The 25,170-nt window shown below is 36.5% G+C and overlaps 1 protein-coding gene across 3 annotated transcripts in view; it reads left to right on the top strand.

Moving 5' to 3' along the window:
* The window catches only part of ENTREP2 (endosomal transmembrane epsin interactor 2), a 102,462-nt gene that overhangs the window by 55,705 nt on the left and 21,587 nt on the right, over positions 1–25,170 (top strand). For 2 of the 3 annotated variants that reach the window (XM_068143981.1, XM_068143982.1), the window contains exons 3-5: positions 5,037–5,147; positions 12,585–12,716; positions 22,268–22,375. In XM_068143981.1, coding sequence (XP_068000082.1) covers positions 5,037–5,147; positions 12,585–12,716; positions 22,268–22,375 — 351 coding nt within the window. The remainder of the gene's footprint in view (positions 1–5,036; positions 5,148–12,584; positions 12,717–22,267; positions 22,376–25,170) is intronic. The other variant, XM_068143983.1, reaches the window with a different exon arrangement.

Consider the following 25,170-nt stretch of genomic DNA (forward strand, 5'->3'; position numbering starts at 1 on the left):
TGGGAAAATGGCTCATCCTGGAGTGACCTATTTGTCCTTGAAACTTCTTCAAACATTCTAAGGGGCTTTGTAACAGAAAGTGGTCTATATGTGCTTTAGTCAGTAAAATAAATTAGTATTTGCCCACAAGAAGAAGTACAGTGAGATTCAACGTGTTGCCCAAAGAAACTTTTGAAGGTCATCAAGGTCAAGTTCTTGAGGCTGAACCTGCAGAAATCTGTAGGAGCTCTTGATTTATGTATCCTGGTACATAAATACTTGATTCATAGTCATGCAATATCAGATGCATGAAGGTACTTAGGCAGTTACACAATCTGTTCCTTTGTACATGATTGTTGCTGTATCAAATATATATACTTGGTATCCTATGATGTACTGCTACAGAGAAGAACTTGGAGTTATGATAAATGCTGTAAATATTTGGCATTCAGCAATACACATAAGATGCTAGGTGTTATTAGGAAAGAAATGCCAAACAAGCCATTATATCTTGTTACCGATGTTGCAGGTTGAACCTACGCGTTGAATGCTGAGTGTAGCTCCAATGAACTCCTCGGAAAAGCGTAAAAGAAAGTTGGCAGGAATAGTGACTCATATACTGACTCATTGTCCAGAATAAGACAAATCCCATTTCATAACAGGCATTACTGGCCTGGAAAAGGTCAGTAAGGCATAATTATTCACCATTTTTCTTAGCAAAAGGTGACACCAAATGAAATGGGAAGTTTTAGAGCAACCAAAAAAAACCCAAACAAAAACAGGTAATATTGATTAGGAAAGGAAAAATAAATGGTAACTACACTTTCAGTATATCCAGGCTTCTTTAGTCCTATTAAGTTCCATGGTACTCTATTTTCAGAAACATTTTTATTAAGTTTACTAAAGACAGAAAACCTGTCCCTCCCCTCAATAGAGGAGGATCTCCCCCCAAACCCCCTTTTCCCCCTTCCTCCTTTTTTCCCCAAAAAAGGGTTAGAGAGAAAAAGTAGTTATTAGGGAAATTCTGTTAGTTCAAAGCATATGCTAAGGGAATAAAAAGAATTAGTTTCTTATCTCATTAGTTGAAGGTCAGCGCCAAGCACAGAAAGAGAAACAGCTGTCCAGGCAGACTGAAACAGACTGAGAGACAAACTGAACTAAAACTAAAGATCCCTAAGTTACATTGCTACTGATCTACCGATGAAATTCGTTTAGAACTATCTTTTGTTTTTCCTTTTTACACCAAAACATTCAGCCAGAGTGTTTCAGTAGCTGTCCTTCTTAAAGGCATAGCCTAAAACTGTCACATATTTAAATGGGTTAATTCCTTGCCAAATTTCATTTTGCTTTCTTTAGCCAGTTATCTGTCCAAACAGTATCCTTCAGTATCTTGCAAAAGTATTTTGCAGAAGGTTGATAGTGCAGAAATAATCAAGGTTTATCAGAGCATTTGTGATAATTAAACCTTTTCCTTTTGATTAGGATCATCTTTTCTAATAATCCTTGTTTACTGGAAAGGTCACATCAAAAGAGAACTTCCAGAGGAATGCATATGTTCGTTACAGTTGAATTGATAGCATTAGGCTAACAGAAGCTGCCAACTAACCTCCTTGTTAGAATCCCAGCATGTAGCATTTTCATTTGTAGACTCATGCATGGTGGGTGCTCTTTCTTGGTGTTACTCATTTTAAGCAATTAAGAAGCAGAGGTTATTGTGAATACCCAACGTGTGGTTCCTTTTTTCTAAGGACACAGAAATTACTGAAAGGCTAATTTTCCACTGTTCCTTGTTTCAAAAGTCATTCACCTTTGAATTAATTCTACTGAAGAACATAAAAAAAACTTCTGTGATCCTACATGTCTTGTCTTTTATTCATGCTTTGTTTCGTGATCTGATCAGTCAGATGAAGACCCAGATAGACAGAAGACCTAGCAAAGAAGTCTCTAGGGGTAAATCCTGAATAATAGAACACAATATAATTAGTTTCTTTACCTCAGAAGGCAGTGTACCTACCTCAGTGTCCTGCTTTCTGACTAGGTGTTATCAAGAAAATTAACTCTATCCCAGCCAAAATCAGTACTGGCAAGCATTTTTATCTATATAATAAACCTTGATTGTCCCTGGGAGCAAAACATAGTGGAAGCACTTCAAAGCATTTGTAATGCTTCAAGAAAAAAAATATTTTAAAAATGCACAGAATCATAAATATGTGGAACGTGTATATTATATATATTATTGAAAGAAACAATTGAATTATGATACTCCTTTGCTGTATTCATCTTAATGCTTTATATTCCTTTTTTATGCTTACAAGGTATCAGAAAAGGGGAGGAGATCCAGCAGTTGTGTTAGTCAAGAATGAGTGTGTTGTGAGCAGCAGGACTGTGTGTGATCTGCCATCTCTTGTTTTTCTTTATTGTTACTGCTGAAAGAATGAAATAGGCCAGTGCATTTGTTTTGCTTCTTAGCAAAATAATCTTCATCAATATTGGTGACTGGCCTTCTGGTCAATTCCTGAAGGCTTGTTACTCCACTTGTTTATATCAACATGAAAACTCTTGTTTTGCAATTCTCCACCGGCATAACTGGTAAGGTTAGTTGCTATTGCTATTCTTCCAATCATATGTCCTTCATCGGTGTCTTTCAGGAGTACAACAAAGATATTCTGTTGAGCTCTGGCCTCAGCCTCCATTTGCACTGGAAAAGTTTTTCTCCTTTTGGTGGAGAGGTGCTGTGAAAGCCTGGTTTTAAGTAGCTTTATTCTTAAAGACGCAAGCTATGATAAGACTAGGAGAACCTATTTAGTGTAGGTAAGATAGGAGATCCTATTTAGTATAACATGAACCTTGAAATAATTGAACCCCCCAAAGATGAAAGAACCATACTAAGGTCATGAAAAGAATTAAGCTAGATTTTTATTCTAGATGCAAGATGATATCTCAAATGTCATGAGTTGTTGTATCACTTCAAATCATTGCCTCCAAGCCAAACTAATGAGTTCTGTAGAATTAGTTTAGGACTATGGTTACAGTTCAGTAGGAAGTCCTGTTAACATTTCTTCTAATGAATGTTTTGTGCAGACTATCTTCTGTGGCTTCAAATAACACTGCTTGCATCACATCATAATAAAGCAATTGGCTTAATTTTTTATGTACTAATTCTTGGTGGCTTTAAAGCTTTTTGAATTGAGTAGTATTAATGCATCTTCTTGAATTATGGGATTATTTTTTGTCTTGTTGATATATTGTAGCTAGAAAAGGACTATAATACTGTATTTTAAAGTGGCATTAACATGTCATAGCCTTTCAATGTCTGACACTTAATTTTGTGTTTCCTGCAGTGTAAGCTCTCACTCTTAGTCATCTTACACTCTTTACAAATAGTTCCATACTGCTCCTGCAAGTATGTCACACTGAGCTCACAGAGCAAACATTCAGTAGCTCACTTTCTGAGGAACATTTCAATGTGGAATTAGATGTACTGACTTGAATGAATAATGTATATCTGACAAAGAGCACTCTTTCTAACAAAGAACACTCCTTGCAGATATGTTTGTCTTTACTGCTTTACTTTACAATGTTAGAAAAGATTGATTTGTGATAAAAGGATTAAGCTCAGTGAATGTGTTTGGGTTTGTTTTTATGCCTGTTAATGTGGTAATTGGTATTTCTATACATCCTTTTCTCTGTTGTGGCTTCCAGTATAGTGGTGTACCACATCAGAAGTTGTGATAATAGGATAACAAGAATGTCCTATTCTCAGTGGAAAGTGGTTTTGGTATTTAACTGAGAGGTGTTAAGAAAACTTATTGGAAGTATTTAAATAGCTTTTATTAGACTCTGTGTGCTCTGCAAGGTAGATGCAAAAGGCTTGCATAGGACCCTTCTTTCCCTTTTAACTACATGCGTAGCCCAGATTATGTAATACTGGCTTGCTGGTATATTGAGAAGTGACTCATAAAGTAGCAAAACTTGTGAGAAAGACAAATGTAAAAGAGAACTTCAGCCTGGCTGTCACTTCTAAATGCAACTTATATTATAGAATGTGAGACTTGACCCACAGGGAAGAGGAGAAACTTTAAGCGCCTTGTTCCGTGATTTTGGAAGAGTGCTGGATCCTTCTCTCTTATCTTTGCATGTAACAAGATGAAAAGGTTATTTTGGAAATGACAGTAGAAGTTTCATCAGTAATGAATGCTGATACGGAGAAAGTACGATGTAAAGATAGAGAAACCTGACATAGGTTATAAACCTAGTTGTCAGCTGTCATGTTTGGAGGAATCTGAAGTTGGTAACTAAAACTTGTATCTTCTACACTTTGGTTAATTATGTGGAGATTCCTTGTGGTTTTTTGTTTGGTTGTTGTTTTTTAAAAAAGGAGTGGTAGCTTGTGGTAGCTTTCAAACAATTTGAGACTTTCTATAAGGCATTTAGGACTTCTTTGAAGATGTAGTTTTTTAGTAACATATGATTCATAAAAAGAAGATGCTATAATCTGTAATGCGGATTTACTCCAGGAAAATTTGCAGTACAAGGTTAGCAGTTGATGTACTGTCCACATAAAAAATAAGCAATAAACCAAAGAAATAAATTTCCTGGTTTTGGTAAAAGTTCCATTAACTGTTCAAATTAATTTACAGTTAAAGAGCTAGAAAAAATATGTTGAAAATCATGTTTAGTAGGTTAAAAAGATGAATGTCTTAACAACTATCTCTCTGTCAAGTATGTTCATTTTTGCCTGTATTAGCAAAAATAAGTGTGTAAAACTCTTGGGTTACAATGATTAAACACACAAAAATAAATAATGAAGTGAGGTGATTATGGGATTCTTGTGCGTATTGTGTGACATATAGAGGCACACATTATCTAGTTGCCTATTATTATATGGCAGCTGCATGTCTTTTATTCTACAAGTTTTTACTTTGACACAGATGTGTCACAGATTCTTTTTCATACACACATACAGGACAGGGTGGAAGTTCTTGAGTATCTAAATGATACTTCTTGTTTGCCTCTTGCAGTGAAAAATAATAATAGTCTGCTTGGCTTTTTTCCAGATAACTTTTTTCATGCTGCTGTCTGCAGTGTGTGTAATGCTGAATTTGGCTGGTTCCATTCTCTCTTGTCAGAACGCTCAGCTGGTAAAGTCCCTGGAAGGATGTCAGTTGGTGAGTAATGAAAAACAAATCTCTCATGAAGGGCAGTGGATTTTTTTATTTTGTTTATTTGGTTGTCATATAGGTAGTAATTTTCAAACCATTTTCTTTTCAGTTGAACCACCTCTAGGCATTCCGATGCGAAAAATTGCATTGCAAAAACTTTAAGAGTCAAAGTGATCATGCATTTACAGTGTTTTGTTACCTCAAAAATTAAGTTGCAATATTAGAAGTACTTGCTTCTTAGTGTCATGGTACAAATGACACTTAAACAGAATAGGTGGAAAATGGGCCAGATCAAAGCAATGCAATGATTACCACTTGCTATCAGCAGTATCAGGATACCATCCAATAGCTCCTTATATAGCCAGTGTATTTCACAGACGTATTGATAGAAATGTTTTGGTATGTGTACGTGAGCATTTTATTTGCTAACCCTTGCCAACCATTTTTTTCTTTTACATTTCCAAAGCAAATGTATGTTACTTATGCAGCATCAGCAAAATTACCATTATGTAGTGCACTCAAAATTATTAAAAGGTAAAGGATAGCAGAAATATTTTAAGTTTTAATCGGAGGGAAAAAGTACATTCATGTTGAACCCTAACGTGTTTTCAGACTTAAATACAAGTATATCTACAAAACTCAGGCCTGAAATCTCTGAATATGTGATTTAAAGGAAATACTAAAATAATTATTCCTGTTCCCACCCCCCTTCCAATTCAGTAAACAAATTATATTAAATTCCAAGATTGACAAGTGCACTGAAGAATATTTATGGATGTGCACTTGTAGGATTCGTTAAATCTTAGGAGTATGTGCCTGTATGCACCCCAAGTCATTGATTTGAATGATAAAAAAGGAATTTTGCTGGGTAATGCCAACAGATGACTGCACAAAATGTTTGTGCACCTCTTCTTATTCAGCCATTGTTATCTTCCTTTGTTCTAAGGTTTTTTTGTCCAGTAAAAGCTTTCAGGCTTCCATTTTCACACAGTATACTTAATAAAATGAAGTTAAAATAATATAAAACATTTCAGCGAGTATTTCACAATGCACATGTAAAATACAGAGCAGGAAACCATTTGGGCTGTCACATGCTTTAATCTTATTTAGTCAGTTCTTAAGCCTGTGTTCTGTTTTCCTGTTGTCCACCCTGTTTCAGATGGGTGTATCTGCAGCTCCATCAGTGAGGTAGTCTGGAAAAGTTTGGGTATTCTGCTCAGCTTTTGGCAGTGTTTGCAATTTCCACCTGTGGTTGGGGTAAGGGCTTGACAGAACCAGATAAATGGAGCCACGTACCTGACTCAGTAGAAAACTAGCTGTGAGTCAGAGGGGAAGGGAGGGTTTTCCCTACAAAATATTTGATCTAGGAAACTTGTGGTAAAGTTCCTGGCTCTCATCTTGATGGGGAATTGGAGTTGTGCTGCAGAGCTAGAAAAATCAACTGGTGGAATTTGGAGCTGTGTTAAGATGCATGCTGTACTTTGGATTGCTGTGGAAGATAGCTTTTTTCTTGTGGTGTTTGAGTTACTTTCACACATATAAAAAATATTATAGGTATTTTGGGGGGAAGATCTTTGAAGGGAGTTTTACTAATTTATTTTGAAATCCTTGCTTCAATATTGGGACTGCCTAGAACTGATTTTGAAGGATTGCATTTATAGCAGAACTTCCTGTGCAGATGAAAAAAAAAATTGTCTTGGTATCTGCATGGAAGAAAGAATAGCCTCTCAAAATGAATGCTTTCCTAACTATATAATGTAGCCATGTAACTACATCATGCAACCCATCTACTGGAATTTTCAAACATGATACTTCAACCTGGAGTATCATTGTAATTAATATTTTAGGCTTATGTCTAGATATCATGTTCTAGTTGATACGTCATGTTCCATATTCTCTAGCAATGTTATCTTGACAAATCTATCATGTAGGATATTTTAGTGCCCTAATATAAATTAAAAGGAAGAAACGTTAGAATTTTGCAAACATCCATTTACCTCTTTCTTGCTCAATAGCTCATTATTTTATTTCTTGGCAAAAAAATTACTAGAGTTTCTCTGTTGTATGATACAGATATTATATCAGAACCAACACATTCTTAACAACCTATTGTTTTTTGACATTTAACTGACTGTAGTAATAAATGAAAAAAAGAGTGTGTGTGTGTGTATATGACTAAGGGGAGCCACTTGTACTTTTGTGGGCAGTCTTTCTTCTCTGACTCAGGAGTAACTGCTGTCATGACTGACATAGTTTTGACATGTTCAGTAAGTAAAAGCAGAGCCTATCCTAGGTGAGAAGAATGCATGCAGCAACAACAGTACCATTGGTGTTGCAGTATAGTGCATACTTGCTGTATGTGTACCTCTGCTTTGCTCTAGTTCCTTTTAGCAAAGCCATTTGTTAGCTATTTACTAGTTCCTTTTAGGCAGCCATTAGCAAAACACGGCTACTCAGCAAAGCCTACTGAAAAATCCCTAAGCCTACAGTTTACATGCATGCTTACTCATACTACTGCTGTGATTATGTTCGTGCTTGTTGGAGTTTAAACATGCTGACAGTATTTATCAGTTAGCAATTAAACCTAGCCATATGCAATCTCTGTTCTGGGATGTATTGTGATAATGTATGTGTGTTAGGATTCCTCATAGACTTTTGCACCAAGCAGAAAGATTCCACGTACTGAAAGAGAACATTTTAATTTCTCCTAATAGAAACTCTAATAGAGGTCTGGGACAAGAAGAAGATCAAGTTAATAAGAATCAGCAAAGTGGCATCACATGGACAGAAAGTTGAAATAAGCAAAGTTCTGCTTCATTACCACATTCACAGACGAAGGAAGCACTGGCTCTAGTCTGTGGTTAGATAGAATGTTCACTACCAAGATAAAAAAACTAAATCAAAAGAAAGTATTTCTGGTCTTACAAATGTTTTCTTCAGTGACATCTCCTCTGGTTGTGAACAGCATGTTTCTTGCTAACTTTTGAATTAAATCACCACCTCTAACAGGAAAACTGCTCCAGAAGTAAGCAGTGACTGAGCTGAATAATTTTTTTTGGGCTAAGGTGAAATTTAGAAGAGAAAAAAAGAGCTGGTTCAGGAAGAATTGCTTCCTAACCCATTGAAAAATAAAACTGGAAAATATCCAAATTTTCCACTTGGAAATTTAATGTTCAAAAATATCCTATATTCAGTGATTATCACAGAACTACATTGAATCAGAACTTTAAAATAGCCTTAGGTTCTTTAACTGTATGTTTGCCCCCCTTCTTCCTTCCTTTGTCTTGCCTTTTCTAGTCTTGTTCTAATCAACAGTGGTGTAAGGACATGGTATCAAACAAATGCTTTCAGCTGACAGACAGAGTATTTGCCTTTGGGTAGGCATTTTGGGATTAAAAGTTTTGCTGAGTGGTTATGTAGGAATGTCATGAAGAGGTACCTTCCCTCTTGGTTGTCATGTGGCAGAATTCAAAGGAAACTTTCAAAGGAAACCTTTGCTTCTTTCTCCAGGTTAATGGAATACTGTCACCTAAGCAAGACTTGTGCAAATAGTTCTTGCAATTTTTTTTCCAAAGTCAGTGTATTTGGCAACAATTATGTTTCATTTGTACTTCCCTGAGCTTCTCCTTCCTGCTACAGATGGAATGTGCAAATTTTCCTCTGGACTAGCAAAACACTGAGCTGGCAAAAGAAGGTGCAGCAAACGTTCAGACTGCTAGTTTCAATTTTCAGAGCATAATGAAGTATTTAATAGCTTTGCCACAGTGTTTTGTACTAGGTGAGAGCAATTTAATTTAATTGTGGCTGTTCATCATATCATAACTCTTTCAGAAAAATAAAGTGTCATGGGCCCAGACCATAATTTTTGCATTTTCCTTAGATGGAGTCACGTTTCAGTCACATTGGGGACTTGCATGAGAACACATTATATTTCCCTGCTGAAGCGCTTAATATGTATGAAATTCTAGGATTCTGTTCTTGCACTATAGTGAACAATGCTGCCTTATGATTAAACACAGGATTTGACTCTGTATTTGGTAATATATTGCATTGAACATATTTAATGATTTTATTACTGGTTTTCACTCAAAAAGAAAAAGTTTCTTGTAGCTTGTTCTAAGCTTATTTCATGTTCACTTTTGTGTTGTAGATCTGTGCAGTCAGGCTTTATGTGTCTGGATGTATATGATAGGAAAGCTTCAAATCCTTCTATTGCCTTCTATGATACAAATTTACTTCATGGCAATGCATCTGTAAGAGTCAAACCCCAGCTTTGGTAGACATGGAGTTTCAGGTGCAGTCAGCATCCCATATAACTGTACCAAAAATATTTTAGTACATTTCCAAGCACAGTACAAAAGTCAAATTCAAAATAAATTCTGGTTTACATGTAGTATTTCTGTCAAGCTCCCTCATGCTGAATGTGTGGCTTAAAAAAATTATAATAGCATCTACTGTATTATGGAGTTCAAAATGAGAAACTTTGCACATAGAGTAATTGTTTGAAGAATAAGTGAGAGACAAGGGTCTTGTTTTGCTTTAAACTTGGGGGATTTATTGTAGATTCTGTAATGCATATATTTGTGTGAATATGAAAAATGTACTCACCATATGTTAGCATTTTGAATGTGTAATTTTGTAAATTTATTTATAGTTGTTATCCTGCAGCTTACCAACATATAACATTGAGAAGCAACAATAAAAAAAACCTAAAGCAGTAGCTTTAATGGCTTGTTATGAAAATTTAATTGGATTTCCCCCCACCCCGTGATTAGCTGTAGATGCTGTGGCCAAAACCTCAAGTTAGTGCTTCAAGTCAGTGAGAGTATGATGTGTACCAAGCAGTTTACACACTGAGGCTGTTCATTAATGTGTGTATGACCAAAACAAAAGAAATTCCTCCTTAGGTGTTTCTTTTTCACAGAATTTGAATCTTTTAAAAGCTGTGCTTAACATATGTGGGTAGAGCTATTGGTATATTTTTTGTCATATTCTGTTACTGCACAGGACAGATTTATTTTTTTATTGATGTTTTATTTCTTAGTCCTTACAAAATTCCAGAATCATGTATGCCATTTTTGTTTGTTCTTATTCACTAGTGTCAGGTTTTTTCCCCCTTCATTCCTTACTGGATCCTCCTGTTCTTTCTCTTTGCATAAGGTGCTATATTGGACGAGAGTTCCTTTCATAGACATGGAAATGAGGCTTTCTTGCATTTCACTGCCATGTTTTCAACTTTCAAACTTTTGTATTTTGTTTTAGACTTTTGTCCTGAAGTCTTTGTGTTTCCTACAAAAAGCCCTGAACAGAAGGGTCAGAATCCAAAGTAACACTGTCACTTCATCCCTAATTTACCCTTTGTGTTGAGAATGTGTGTGTACTTGGCAGCGATTTCTTCTTTGTTGAGACACCTTAATACCTAGACAGAACTTGATGAATTGATACAGATGAAAAAGGTCCAGTCTGTGCACATCTTAGTTATTTTTATTGTAACATAGGAAACCGTGTGTATGTCTTTTTAATAAGTCTAAAGTTCTCTGTGTTCTTTGTTGTTAGAGGCGCCTTTTTTGATCCTTTGTTAGTTAAGTCAGGGTTTAAGGGTTTTTATGACTTCTGAAGTAACAGTATTGCTTTTTGGCAAGACAAAAGATAATTTATGCATATAGGCAGCTCGCTCTGGTGTTTGAAATCTTAAATATGTTTTGCATGAGGGTGTACTGAGCAACTGTCATAAACACGAAAATGCACAAGCTGTACTATGATTACTGACTATGCTTACTGGAGTGAGTAAGAATCATAAAGTCAAATGCAAATGTATACCGCACACACAAGAAAAGCTACATTTGACACTGTTTAGATCACAAGATAGCTGCATGAATTCTTGATCCTATCTGCACAAGTGTGAGACAGCAGTAGGGCAGGGATGAGCATTCTGGAGTTGCAGAGCTCAAACTGCTTTTGGTTGCTGTATTGTTGGAAACACAAAGGCAATGACACACAGTCTTTTGTACTGCTCTGTATTACAAAAACATGGGTTAGAAAGATGGCATTTCAGAAATATTTGAAGGAAGAGGGACGTGGCAGGGCTCTCACAAAAGGTATGTATAAGTTTAAAATAGTTTTATTTTGCGGTGTTGTTGCAAATCATAGGTGTTTTTGAATATTCTGTGATTTTTCAGATGTGTTTTTCAAGATCGTTCATACCAACAATTATCTTTTATATATTTTGAAGAACTGAATTAAAGGGAAAGTTACTGCAAAGTATGAAGTTACAGAACATCTTTCAGAATTAGCCTATTACAGATGGGGAAACTTGAGAAAGAAATATTTTTTTCTTGTCAGCTTTATTTCTGTGACGCCTGTTCATCACATGAGATAAAAGTAGACTTGAGATCTGTGTTTCGTATTACAAATGTCAGATACATCCCATTATGCGTCAGTGACTATCTTTCATTGAACAGGGGTAGCGTGAATCAGAGAATAAATGCTCTTGCAGTAGATAGCTTTGTCCATTTTCCTCATTACAGAAACTTCTCAGAAGCCAAAGACTGTATGCCTGGTTCTGGTATAGTGAGTGTGCTGTAGCATTCTGACCGCTGAAATCGACAGCTTTAAATTCAAAGTAAATTTTGAACTTTCTCTAGTGTTTACCTAACACTTGACACCATTTCCATGGAGGTTCAGGAGCAAGACCTCCCCTCTGGCATTTAGTGTTTGCTTTGGTGATTTTGTTTCTTTGTTTGAGGTGGTATTTTGTTTGTTTGTTTTTAGAATCATTTGCAGATACCTGTAATTTTCTTTTTGAGAGCAATCAGGGTTCAGTAGTCTTAGCAAGGCATGCCTGAATGCAAGTCTGTGAAGAATAGAATGCATAATGCTTTTTCAAATGTAAAATCATTGAGTGCTTGTTGTAGTCAAGATAAACTGAACATAAGAAAATAGAGACCAAACCTTGTCTAAAGTAAACATATGGATGAGTTGACTTGTATGTCTTACTTCCTCCACTTTTTCTTCATGCTGTGTTTTTATCCTCAGGTTTCTTTTGTAATTATTTTTCCATGTATGTATAGATCACATTTGTGATCATGACTGCTTTGTATAGTTTTGTTTTTTGGGTTTTTTTAATCTCTTCCCACTGGCTGTGATTTGATGTTTCCTTAGTTGAGTTACTCTGATTTCATCTGGCCCAGGAAAGCAAATTTTTTTTCAAAAGGAGACTTAAAAAGTAACACTCTACCTTGGTATCATATCCTCTTTCTGTATTTTACCTCAGTTTATAGCCAATGGATGACTGAAAGCCTCAGGGGTTCTGCACAGAGATTTTTTTTGTTTGAATTTAGTAGTTATTACTGTTACAACAGGTGTAAATACAGTTTTGAGAAGTGCATTTATATTGATTTATACTTCTCTGGGTTTGATTTTTTTTTTTTCCTCTCTCCACAGATTAAATTTGACAGTGATGGGGTCTGTGTTTGCTGTGAAATGCAACATCAAACATCAGGCTGCAGTAACTTGGGAGAAACACTGAAACTGAATCCTCTGCAGGAGTGTAATATTGTGAGGCTGACCCTAAAGGTACGTTATGAGGACAATTAACAGTCTATTTCAGTTTTAAGTAAGGAAGAGGTAGGAAGACTTAACTGTGTAATGAAAGGAGTAGCCAGTATTCCCTGTGTTTGTACATTGACATGAAATGATTATCTTCATTCAGTGGAAGCAGTGTTCCTATGCATGAAAAAGGTTTTATTTTACACATCCAATGTCGCTATTTGTATTGGTAACTATATTGTCAGAGGTGATTTAAGAAGCAGATATTGGAAGGTATGAGAACAGGTATGTTCCATGTCATTGTTCCAGACAGCTAGAATCAAAGGTGGTGGTTGGTGTTATTTAGCAATGTTATGGTAGACTACAATGAAACACAAAGTAATAGCAGAATGATTAATTATTTCATGATGTCCTGCAAACCCAAAGCATTTCAGATGGAAGTTATTTTGGGGCAGAATAGTAAATATTCTTCTAGGGTAATGCTGGAAACATATTTATAGACTGCTCTGCGATATTACAAGAAGTCTAAATCTTGTGGCATTTTGTGTTACAATTACCCAGATAAAAAAGTAAAAGCAAATATTAAGAATATTGTACAAGTGTGTCATAATCCAGTTTAAATGCCCACAACATTGCTTAACTTCATTTTCAGCAAGCTAGCAAGATGTGGTGTTCTGTTGGTTTGGAAACCAGTAAGGAATCCATGAAAGGAGTGGACAGCAAAAACATTCCTAGCCTAAGAGACAGATAGTGATTAATTTTAGGTTTAATTTAATGATCAACAGAACTAACTCTACATCTGTGGCTCTCAGTTTCAAAGTATATATTTTAATGATGTTAATAGGATGTAGCGCAGTAGAAAATGAAAATAAACTATTAATAATGACCATGTGGACATTAAACAATTTGGTATGCTCCCAAAATTAAGAGACCTGCCTTACATTTTAATGAGGATAATAAAGGAGACTAAGGGAACACAAACCAACTGAGGAGCAGAAAATTACTAATGGAAAAAAATAATTAACTGCTACTTAAAATGCTAAATTCAGGACTATATTCAGGGGTGCAGTTTCAGTGAAAGATGTTGTGAGAAGGTAATGCAGGAAAATAACTTCTCAGAAGGATATTCTTCAAAGAATGACAGATGAAAAACCATAAACCTGTTGTACAAAAAAAGCTGACTTGTTGATCCTATAAAAGTAAAGATTGAGGTAGCATATGGTTGCTGGCTGGAAATATATTGGCAAAGTAAACTTTAAGGAGAGAGAGAACTGTTTATCTTTGAGGGCACTGTCAACATATGAACTGAGTAGAACTGACATATGCTGGCAATCAGAATAAGATTTCTAATCAATGCAGCGATGAGAACTGAAGTGCAGCATAAAATTTCTTTTAAAATATAACTCAGTCATTTATAAAAGGAATTGATGTTTCTGCTTGCACTAGTAGGAGACAAATTTGAGCACAGATGTTCCTGTAAGTGTAGTCTGAGTGCATGTTTAACTATGAACAGACTTCTATTTAAGAGAACATAGTAAAATCTTCATCAAGTTTCTTAAACCCTTTTTCAGTTTTAGTTGTATGCTTTCTTTCTATTTGGCTTTGAGAGCTTTCTGTTCCTGGCTGTAAATTTCATAACAGCATCCTACTAATCCCACAAGAATAAAATATTTCAGCTCATTATATAGCCAGCTGACAGTGATAAGGCTCACCTTTAATTGCAATTAACAACTACAATGTGATTTGAAGAGTACAGATGTTTCAGTATCAAAACCTCAGTTGTGTTCATTGTTTGAGGTACCAGAAGTACAGTATTGTGACAGGTTTCAAGCTCCTTCTCTTTATTGAGGGTAGGGTTAAAATTTCATGTTTCCACTAAATCATCAGTGCTTCTCTTGGTGGTAGCAGCTATGGGAGCTGCATTGTGAGCAGAACAATTGTGCACGTATCACATGTCTGATCTTGTTCCCAGTCAAACAGGACAAGGAAAAATAACAGTGGCTACCAGTCTTGTGTATCTGAATTGAGCCAAGATCACACCTTGCGTGATATTAAGTGGTGGGGGTTTTTTATAGTTGCTTTGAAAGTTTTTTGTAATGGTGGATTTGGTTTTTTTTGGTGGTTTTTTGGATGTTTGGGGTTTTGTGTTGGGTTTTTTGTTGGTTTTGTTTGGGGTTGTTGGGGTTTTTTTGTTTGTTTTTAGGTTTTGGGGTCTTTTTGGGTTGGTTGGGGTTTTTGTTGTGTGGTTTTTTTTAATGGGTGCTCTGTATCATCTCTTTAAGCTCATTTGTAAATCAATGTCTACTTCTTCCTTTCAAACCCTGCATTAGCTACTGAAACAGTTTAATGGCGATGCAGGAATTACCACTGCAGTATCTATGATCACACTTGTGTACATGTATAGATAGAATATTTGAATCATAGCATGCCAGGTTGGAAGGCATGTCAAGGATCGTTTGGTCCAGCCTTCCCTGAGAAAAACACCTTCTAGATAAGATGGCCCAGCACCAGCATCCCATCCACCTGTATCTTCAAAGTGTCTATTGCTGGGGATTGATTCCAGCGGATAAGAGTACTGGTTGCGAAAAATTGCTGAATGCATAATCTGTGAGATTAGTGCCAATTTCTGCTATTATGAGACTAGTGAAATTTCAGCACAAAATTACATGTTACAGTAAAATGGACAGAAATACTTTGCCATTTCACTGTTTTAAGTGTCAGTGGGTTGACAGGTGTTTTTTGTAAGACATTATACTTACAGTTTGTCTACACATCTCCAGTAAAAATAGCACATTGACACATTGTGGCAAGCTACCATTAAGATCTACAGGCAAACAAGTCTCATCTCTCTGCCCTGTTTGAACAATGGAGATTTTCTGGTTAGTGTTTTTCATCAATAGATGCATTTTCTACATAGTTCCCTGTATTAATAGCTACTAAACTGCCCCTGAAAATAAGGCTCCCTTCAAAATCCCCTTCCCATCAAAAATGTATGATGATTTTACAAATGTAGGAGGGGATACTCTTACACAAAGACATTTGCCTCAGGACATTCCTTTTAATATTTAATAATTTTTGATAAATTAATTTTTCTGTGATAAAACATTAAAAATCATTTACCCTATGCTACTTAAATACTGTACAGGCTTACTTTTGTCTTACAAGCTAATGGAAGAGGAAAAGATAGCATTATTCTTACAGTAAAAAGAACTTCTTTTACTTACAGTAAAATTCCTAAAAGAAAAATATGAGTCAAAGCATGAAGCTATGGCAGCGTGTTTTATTTCATTGATCTCTATGCTGCCTTACCTTACAATTGGTGGAAGCTTGCAGAACTTGGTATTTTAAAATCTTAAAGTGTCAAATGTAAGAAGTCTCTTGGGTAAAACATAAAAAGTTCATTATTTAAATACTTTAAAACAGTCACTTGAGATCAATTGTTTGCCAGAACCAATAGACCTTGTACATAGAATAGAATAAAATAAACCAGGTTGGAAGAGACCTTCAAGATCATCGCGTCCAACCCTTCAACCAATCCAACCCACCTAAACAACTAAACCATGGCAACAAGCACCCCATCAAGTCTCCTCCTGAAAACCTCCAATGACGGCAACTCCACCACCTCCCCAGGCAGCCCATTCCAATGGGCAATCACTTGTACGCTTTGTAAAATTACCTTATTTGTGCTTGGGAGCAATTGTGGGAAGGACTTCAGTTAGGCTCGTTTTGCTCTTGCCTTCTGTCCAGATGAGAGGAGTGATTCTAATGCAGAAGTTTATGGCCAGAGGTTGTAGGCTATTAAGGGAACTATGAACAATACCTGTTATGAGTAGCCTTAAATTAACTGATGAACTGAAGCTCTACTGAAAAGGTTCTTGGAGGCTCACAAATTGTTTAGCCTGGAGAAGAGGAGGCTCAGGGGTGACCTCATTGCCCTGTACAACTACCTGAGGGGTGGTTATGGCCGGGAAGGGGTTGGTCTCTTCTCCCAGGCAACCAGCACCAGAACAAGGGGACACAGTCTTAAGCTGTGCCAGGGGAGGTTTAGACTCGAGGTGAGGAGGAAGTTCTTCACCGAGCGAGTCATTCGTCATTGGAACGGGTTGCCCAGGGAGGTGGTGGAGTCACCATCCCTGGAGGCGTTCAAGAGGAGATTGGACGTGGCACTTGGTGCCATGGTCTAGTCATGAGGTCTGTGTTGACAGGTTGGACTCGATGATCCTCGAGGTCCTTTCCAACCTAAGTTATACTGTGAGTCAGGCTCTTCTCTGTGATGCCCAGTGACAGGACAAGGGGCAATGGGTGGAATTGGAGGCTTAGAAAGTTCCATGTAAACATGAGGAAAAAAAATTCACTGTAAGGGTGATGGAATACTGGAATAGGCTTTCCAGGGGGGTTGAGGAGTCTCCTTCTCTGGAAATACTCAAAACCTGCCTGGATGCATTCCAGTTTGATCTGGTATACGTGATCCTGCTCTGGCAGGGAGGTTGGACTAGATGACCTTTTAAGGTCCCTTCCAGCCCTTAAAATTTGATAAAGCTCAGAGAAAAATTAATAACTTCCTATTAGATTTTTAAATGGTGGGTTTGTTTCAATTTGATTAACAGGTAACTGAAAATACTGCCTATGCTCAGTATATTTACCATACTAGGTGGTAAAATGCGGGCTTTGTAGGCTGAATAGTTGAGCTATGAGTATTCAGAATGTCTAAGTAACAGCTGTATAAGAGATGTAGTATGCTTACACTTGTCTTTCCTTTTGACTGTTTTTGTTCCTAGCTCAGGCAGTGAGAAAATCCAGTTGTGAACTTCTCTTGTGGCTGAAAAAGCTTCTGCTTTCAGTGACTGGAATCTGTTTATTTCATACTTGTCCAGTTATTTTACAGAACCTTAGTCTTTTGGGAGTCTCTAATATATCTCCAGTACTAAATTTAATGCAGATACCTGAGATGATGAGCGATACACAAACCTGCAGCCGAGAAGACCTTTTTGAGTTTATTTTTCTAAAGTAAAGGCCATGCACTGCTTCATTAAAAATATATTAAGTATTTTTGGGGCTGTGTAAAGTAGTGCACTGTATTGTCCATTCATTCCTTAAATCTATTTTATGAAGCATTGGCCCACTCCAATGTGCATTTGAGACCTCTGTGGTTCAGAATTGATTTTTTTGTAATCAAAGGCAGTGTTTCTGGTATTCAGGCAGCTATTTTTTCTAATGTTTTTCAGACATATATCCAGTTAGAACAACTGAAGTTACAATTGGAGTTAAAGGGATTGTTGTCCTCAAATTCATGAATAAAAGAGGTACACAGACACTAATTTCACAGGTGAAAAAGCTTTACTGCTCATTATCTCTTCTCAGTTTACAGTAGTAAAAGAAAGAAATGAAGCACTGTAATTGAAGTCAATCAAGGAGAAAAGAAATCATCCTCACAGAACTGCAAAAGTGAAGCTGATTTTAGCTCCTCATCAGTGTGGATGTTTAGATTTATATGTTCAGGCCTACTGATTACAGTGTTCTTTTTACACATCATCAGGCTTCTTTTACTCCTTTTATTGTATATTGACTAAGCTCTCAAAAGTGCAAAGGACTGAAGAGCCTTGAAGACTATGAAACATTTATTTCCACAGGAAAACAAGCAAAATGTGAGTGCGCTGTAAAAAGACCATTACTATTTCAGTATTAGAACTGGGGTTGTACTATGTAATTATTATTTTAATATTAAATTAAGTAACACATCCAGCTGGAGGTGTCCCTGCTCACTGCAGGGGACTTAGACAAGATGACCTTTGAGAGTTCCTTCCAGCCTTATGCAATCTGTGAATCTCACTAAATAAATATTTTAAATGTAAATAAATGTGGAGACAGGGAAGTAAGGGGGGTGAATAGGCATTGGTTTACTTTGTTTCCTTCTAGAGCAAATAGGTTTAATTACAGATTCCCAATTCTGTGTAAGCAGCACAGCTGGATAATTTTCAATATCGTATTTGACAGAAAGAATTACTATTTTTTGTGCTAAATAGTGCTTCATCTCTGTGGTATGTGTCTGTATTGAATGGTGAATTCCCAGGTTTGATGTTCATGCATGTTACTTAATTGGCAGTATAGTTCACTGCTATGATATGAAGAGGCAAGGGAGTGATTAAATATTTACTGAAGTCTGCATTTGAGCTGAGTCATATTGATGTCTAGAAATCTTTGTTTTATTTTGGCCTACTTGAGTTTTTTAATCTCTGTGTAGCGACTATGTAAAAGAAATTGGGAAGCTCCTGCAATAGGTTAAAGGGAACAGAATAACCAAGAGTATCTGTGTTTTTTCCCCAAGAGCAATTATTCTGAAGGTTATCATTTGGTTGGGCCTTGTTGTGGTTACTGCTTTTTCACAGGCATTTCCCGAAATACATCTTAAATATCATGTTTCAGATGGAATCTGCATAAACCCTTACACTTTCTGGTAGCAGGTTTGGCCATGGAGGCTTTTAGATCTTGAATGTCTGTTCCTGAGCACTTGCTATCTATATATAGCAATAAATGAATAAATCACTGGACTAGGAGTTACCTAATTACTCATTCTACAGGGCACATGGAGGAAATTCACTTAAAATGATAAACTGCCTGAGGTGTGGGGGATGAGGGGGCTGTGGGGCCAGAGGAGAAGTGCTGATATTCACTTGTGGGTTGATTTCTGTTTGAGTTGAACCAGACTTTAGGGGGGGGAAGAAAAAGAATACATAATGATGATGAGGATACTACAGTCAGTGCTTCTTACTGTTGCTGTCAAAATTTGTTCAGTTTTGCTGTCTTGCCACATTTTTGGCTGATGGATGTCTGCTCTTTATTGATCCTCACAAAATACATAAAAATTCTGCATCACTGCTTTTGAAATATTATAGTTGTAGCACCTTCAAAAAGATTCCAGTGGGAACAATACTCTAACTTTTGTATGCTTAGCCTGGAAAAGCAGTCTGTCAAAGAGGGCCATTGTTGCTGTGGATGGTAATCCCTGCCCTACATAACAAAGTTAATGGCTGAATAGCAAATTGAGTTCAGCTACCAGTGCCTGCCAAGGGAAAAAATCTCCAACCACAACAAAGAAGCCATGGTCATTGTGAGTGTTCAGTCTGGGAGGCTACTGCAGAGTCAACTTACATTGTTGTTTCACAACAGTTATCAGTGAATAAAAAAATCAAAGCAATTGATTAGACACTGTCTGGAGAGTTTTTTCTAGAATTACTGGTAGAAAAAAAAAATAAAAGCATTACTTGGTTTTACTTTGTGCTTTAGATTGTGAGAGGAAGGAATTTTGGGGGAAAAATAATTCTTTCTATGTTCATGCAGTATGAAATGAGTTTGGTTTATTCCTTATTTTTATAAATGTGAGAGAAGTATAAATGAGAATGATGTTAAGGTTTTGGCTTTTCTCCAATAAAAGTGGGTTTATGTTTATGATGTTGCTTCTATCCTTACCCTAGTAGCAGGGTGAAGAGTATAATAGTTCTGCAGGAGAGAATCTGGTGTTGGACAAAAGGTAAATCAGTGATGTACTGTTGCAAAAAACCTCGGTCATCACTTCAGGAAGTGTGACTACAGTTTATAAAGCACCAAAAATTACAGTGCATTCAGAATTAGCAAGGTCCTGGTTGTGCTCAGTTCAGAATTCTGCATTTCAGGAAGAATGTGGACCAACTGAAGGTGAACCAAATAGTCAGAATTGAGGATTAGTGATTAATCTTATGCAGTAAAGGAGGAAAAAGACTTTAAATATGACAGTACTGTTAAAGATGTAAAAGTCTGCTTTGTAATAGCTTGGTGTCAAAAATTAATGGAATAAAAAAGAGTAAAGGTTTTCAGTTGTGGGGTGGACATGAAGACACTGATGGTAAAGATAAACATTGGAATAGTGGGATGAAGCTGTGGGATTTTCAGGACCAGATCAAAGACACATCTGTCATGAGTGATAGAGACACAGTTGAGTCTATCCTGAGGGTCCTAAAGACGTTTTGGATCCTAATCTACAACTCTGATGTAGATTTTACTATTTATCATAAACTACACATTCAGATTAGCTAAATACTTTGGTTCTAAATGGCTGTAGTAGTAAAAACATGAATTTTATTTCTTAGAAGTTTCTTTTGCTAGGAAGTAGTGCTGTTTCCGCCCAAATCTTGTCTCTGTTTGGTGTTCTTTATCTAGGTTTATATATGGAAAACGTAAGATCTCAATCTTTTTGTGCAATGGGTGACTAATGGTTTCTCTAGGGATTTAGTTGCCTGTTTGAACTCAAGTGCTCTAAGTGGGTCTATGTGATGTTGTATTTGAATGAATCCTTTCTTATCACCTTCTGTATGTGAATTAGAAATTCTTCTAGTATTTTACTGTTGATACTGTTGATCCATTATTCCTCTGTCTGAGGGGCTGGCCAGGAAGACAGAAAATTACTGATGAGATCAGCAGGAGCAATGTGGCTCAGTGTAAGATTCAAATGACTACAACTTTTTGAGCCATTTAATGTCTACCTGGTTCCCATGGCTTTCATTTCTATCTTCAAATGGAGGCCACTTGAAGAGCACGCAATTACAATGGAAGGAGCAAATCCTCACCTTTCTATCACCTTTTCAGTACTCTTGTTAAAAACCAAAGCAGTCAATGCATTAATGTTATAGCATGAGAAGTTACTTTTATGCTCTGGCAGTGACTGGAATACTCTTTTAAACTTGGATCCTACACAGAAGTTTTACTTAGGGTGTATTAACAATTTTGATTTTGTTTTTCATCTGTTCTCTGTGATGATTTTTCTCAAATTCTTGTAGCTGGTCAGGATACTAACAGCGACACATAATTGTCACGAGTACAACAGCTATGCAATTGCTGTAGAAGGACTGTAATAGTTTTTAAGTGTCAGCAGCATGCTAAATCAGTATTCCTTTTCAATACCTGTTGGGAAACTAAATAAAGGTTCAGCAACTGGAAGAGATGGATGCCTTATTTTTTAATTAAACCTTTGCTATCAGGATGTTTCTGTTTCAGTTCAAATATTTATTATATTCTACTTAGTAAACAGAAGCACTTTGTTCTGTTTTAAATGTTCACATTTTCCTTAAAAAAAAAACACCAAAACCACAATGTGGCCTTATGCACTTATTTCATCAGCATAACATGAAATGTCTGGGAGAGTTCTATATGAAAATGTTTCAGATGCATTTTGAAAGTAATGACAGTTTTGCATGGTTTTGTTGGTTTGCTTTTTCTTTAGCTTTTTTCTACTCGGAAGTTTGTTTTGTAGCATCTTGTAGCTTGGAGTGCACTGCGAACACAGTAATTTGTCTGTTTTTCAAGGAGATGTAAAACTGGAACTGACAATATATCTGAGGAAATAGAGGGAAGGCAAGATGTTTGTTTCTGTGATTATTCCCTTTGTGGACTGGTTTAAAAAATATATTGAGCTGAATGAGTTCTACACAGTTAATTGAGACCATATCGGTTGCAGCTGACAGTGTTTGTTATGAAATTGCTAAAATGTTTGCCTGTCCTTTGTGTCCCAGAGATGAGATGATATTCTGATGCATGTCTTTTCACAGGACCTGTTGTTCAGTGTGTGCGCTCTCAATATCATCTCCACCATTGTCTGTGCTTTGGCAACAGCAATGTGTTGCATGCAGATGGTTTCTTCTGATCTCCTGCAAATGGTAAGTATGTTTCAGTGACAACACAGGATACTGTCCAATGTAACATATTGTCCTTATCTCTGTGTACTCATTCATACCTACTCTTTGCTTGTAAACTTAAGCCTATTTATATGTCTTTGTGCAGTGTTACAACATATGTGTACATGGGTGTATTTTTTTATCTGTATGTGTCTGTGTAGCTATGGCATACAGATGCATGCAGCATGAATGGCTGCTGTGTTTAAAGTGTTTACATATTAGAGTTGTAATCAGGATTTTGCAGTTTGGAGTATCTTATTTTTGTTAATGAGGTTATTAATGAGGCTCAGTTATATAAGCACAATAAATTTTTTGTCATGACATATTTATCGTTTTCAGTTTCCACACTATCCAGAGTAATAACTTGGCTTTGGGATACTATTTTTCACTACTTTTCTGGTATGAGAACAATGAGTTCAAAACGAAAACTTTTCACAGCCCTGTGCCAGTACCAGTTTTGTCATAACAAAAACATGTTCAGCTTCAGAGTAGTACTTTTGTTTAAAACAGGAAGAAAAACCATCATTAGTCTTCTGCATAGCCAGCTCCATTACAGGATGCTGTCTTGTTTTGGTTGGACAAAGACAGCTTTCCTATCCAAAATGAGTGCTGTGATTCCTCAAGGATTCAATATAGTGTTGAAATAAAAAAGAAACATTGTAAATCCTTTGTATTATGCAGGCCAGGTACACTGTTTCTCACCCAGCTCTGTGACTAGCTAATGTAGGAAATTATCATCTGTTTAATAAGAGAGGGCAAGTGTACAAACCTAATACAGTCATTTGTAGATCTCTCACATTTTAAAAGTTTGCATAAAGTACTAACCCAGCAAGTTAGCTGCAATCCATTTACACAGCAGAGCAATGCTGTATAACCTGCCATCCAGGCATGTGATTGACTTAAAAATAAATATACACTAGCTGCCATGGATGTTGATTGAAGTTTAAGTGCATGAATTACAGATAAGGCTGCTGTTTCTGGACAAGTGTTCTGATCACTGGGTTGCAAACTTAGTTTAAAAAGACCTTCAGTGTGTGATCTAGTGTTTACTTCATACAGTAGCAGATATATGAGGTTAGGCACATATGTCTACATAATGCCAAGAAAATGGCACATAAATAAATTTTTCCTGTAGGGCACTGTGGAGTCATAGTGTGCGTGCTTTTAGAGGCTTGTAAACAATATCTATTTATTAGCCTTGCTTTGGATGTCAGAATTGACAAAAATAGTCATTTCAGCTGATAACATGTGTTTAAAATACTGGAAGAATATTATCATATTGTGAATATTCTTTCTTTTCATACAATTCTCCTACACCTTCCCAATATTTGCTGCAAGAATGTCCACTGATGAAAGAGCTTTTTCACCTTTTAGTGATGACAGGGAGATGAAGTGATTGTCACACCTGTCTGTCTAGTGTAACAATAGTAGAAGTGATCCAGGGCAACCATATATATTCCAAGAATCTTAACCTACACTACATTTTAAGGTATTTAGTAGTTTGAAAGGAATAAAAACATATAGTCGATAATGAACCAAGTATGACACTAAAGTGCTTCTGACAGTCATGTGCAAGAAATAATCCTGTCAACAGGAAGTCAGATATCTTAAAAGCACATAATTTTTCTCTATGCCACTTCATTCTTCACTTCTTTCCTAAGTCTGTTTCTTTACCACCTGGCAATGCTGCCATTATGTCTATTTCTTTTCATTTCCTATGCTTTGTGCCTCATCTTTGTCTTCTGCCAAGTTGTTGACCATTCTCCCACCCACTGACAAGAATTTCTTTCCCTCTTCACAGAGGAAGGGCATTATATCTTTCTTTCTGCTTAATATCAGGCTTTTCTTGTTTATCCTTAAGTTTTTCCCTTTCTTTTTTCAGGTTGCTGAGCCAGATTCCTGCCAGGCCTAAGTGAGCGTAACTTTCCTGGGGCTATGCTGACTTAGACCAGCTGAACTCTGACTTGAAGATTTCTTTTTCTTTCAATATTTTCAGATTATTGTCTTATGATCTGCAGTTCCTTTTGCTGCACTGCACCACAAATCTGATTTACTCCCTTTTTTCTTGCTTGTTAATACTTTGTTTGTGCTTTTTCCTTTTCACTGAGGTATACATCTCCTCTCAGCAGGGTTGTACCATGATGGAGGCTTAAAATAGCAGCAGTAAGAGACACACAACTCTTAGATTAAAACATTTTAATTACTGTGCTGATTCTTTTGCTTTGTTCTTAGAGTATTCAAGAGCTACATAGGCTCACCTGTATGAAGAGGAGATTGACATATATAATTCCTATCCAGCAAAAGCATGATGTAATAGGGAACATCTTCCTCAAACATCATTAGGTTGATTCTAGATCGTAGGTTTTGTGATCCATGTGCTGTGTTGGTGTTCCTGTCTCAGAAATTAATCATTTAGAATGGTGTGCAAATTTAACATAATTTCCTGCTTTCTTCTGGCATGAAGCTGTTCTGTGTGCTTCAGGTTTTACTGCCTAATAACATAGAGCTGGTACATGAAACATGAGAGTATCTGCTAACTTTTACATACAGCGAGTATCTGATTGATACAAGCAAACTGTCAGTATTTCATTGGATGCTGCTACTTTGTGATGTACTGTCCTTTCAGTAAAAATGTCCTGAAAAATACCAACAGAAACTGGTAGCAAGTGTAGACTAAATTTTCCACTGAATGAGAAGTAAGTTTTTAGTTAACAATAATCCCAAGAACAAAGAATTGGTTTCAAGTGCTAATGAAAAAGTACTGCAAAACATTGCAA

Source organism: Melanerpes formicivorus, unplaced genomic scaffold (assembly GCF_026170545.1).
Source record: "Melanerpes formicivorus ecotype bairdi unplaced genomic scaffold, bMelFor1.0.p_v2 SCAF_10, whole genome shotgun sequence".
Classification (NCBI taxonomy): domain Eukaryota; kingdom Metazoa; phylum Chordata; class Aves; order Piciformes; family Picidae; genus Melanerpes; species Melanerpes formicivorus.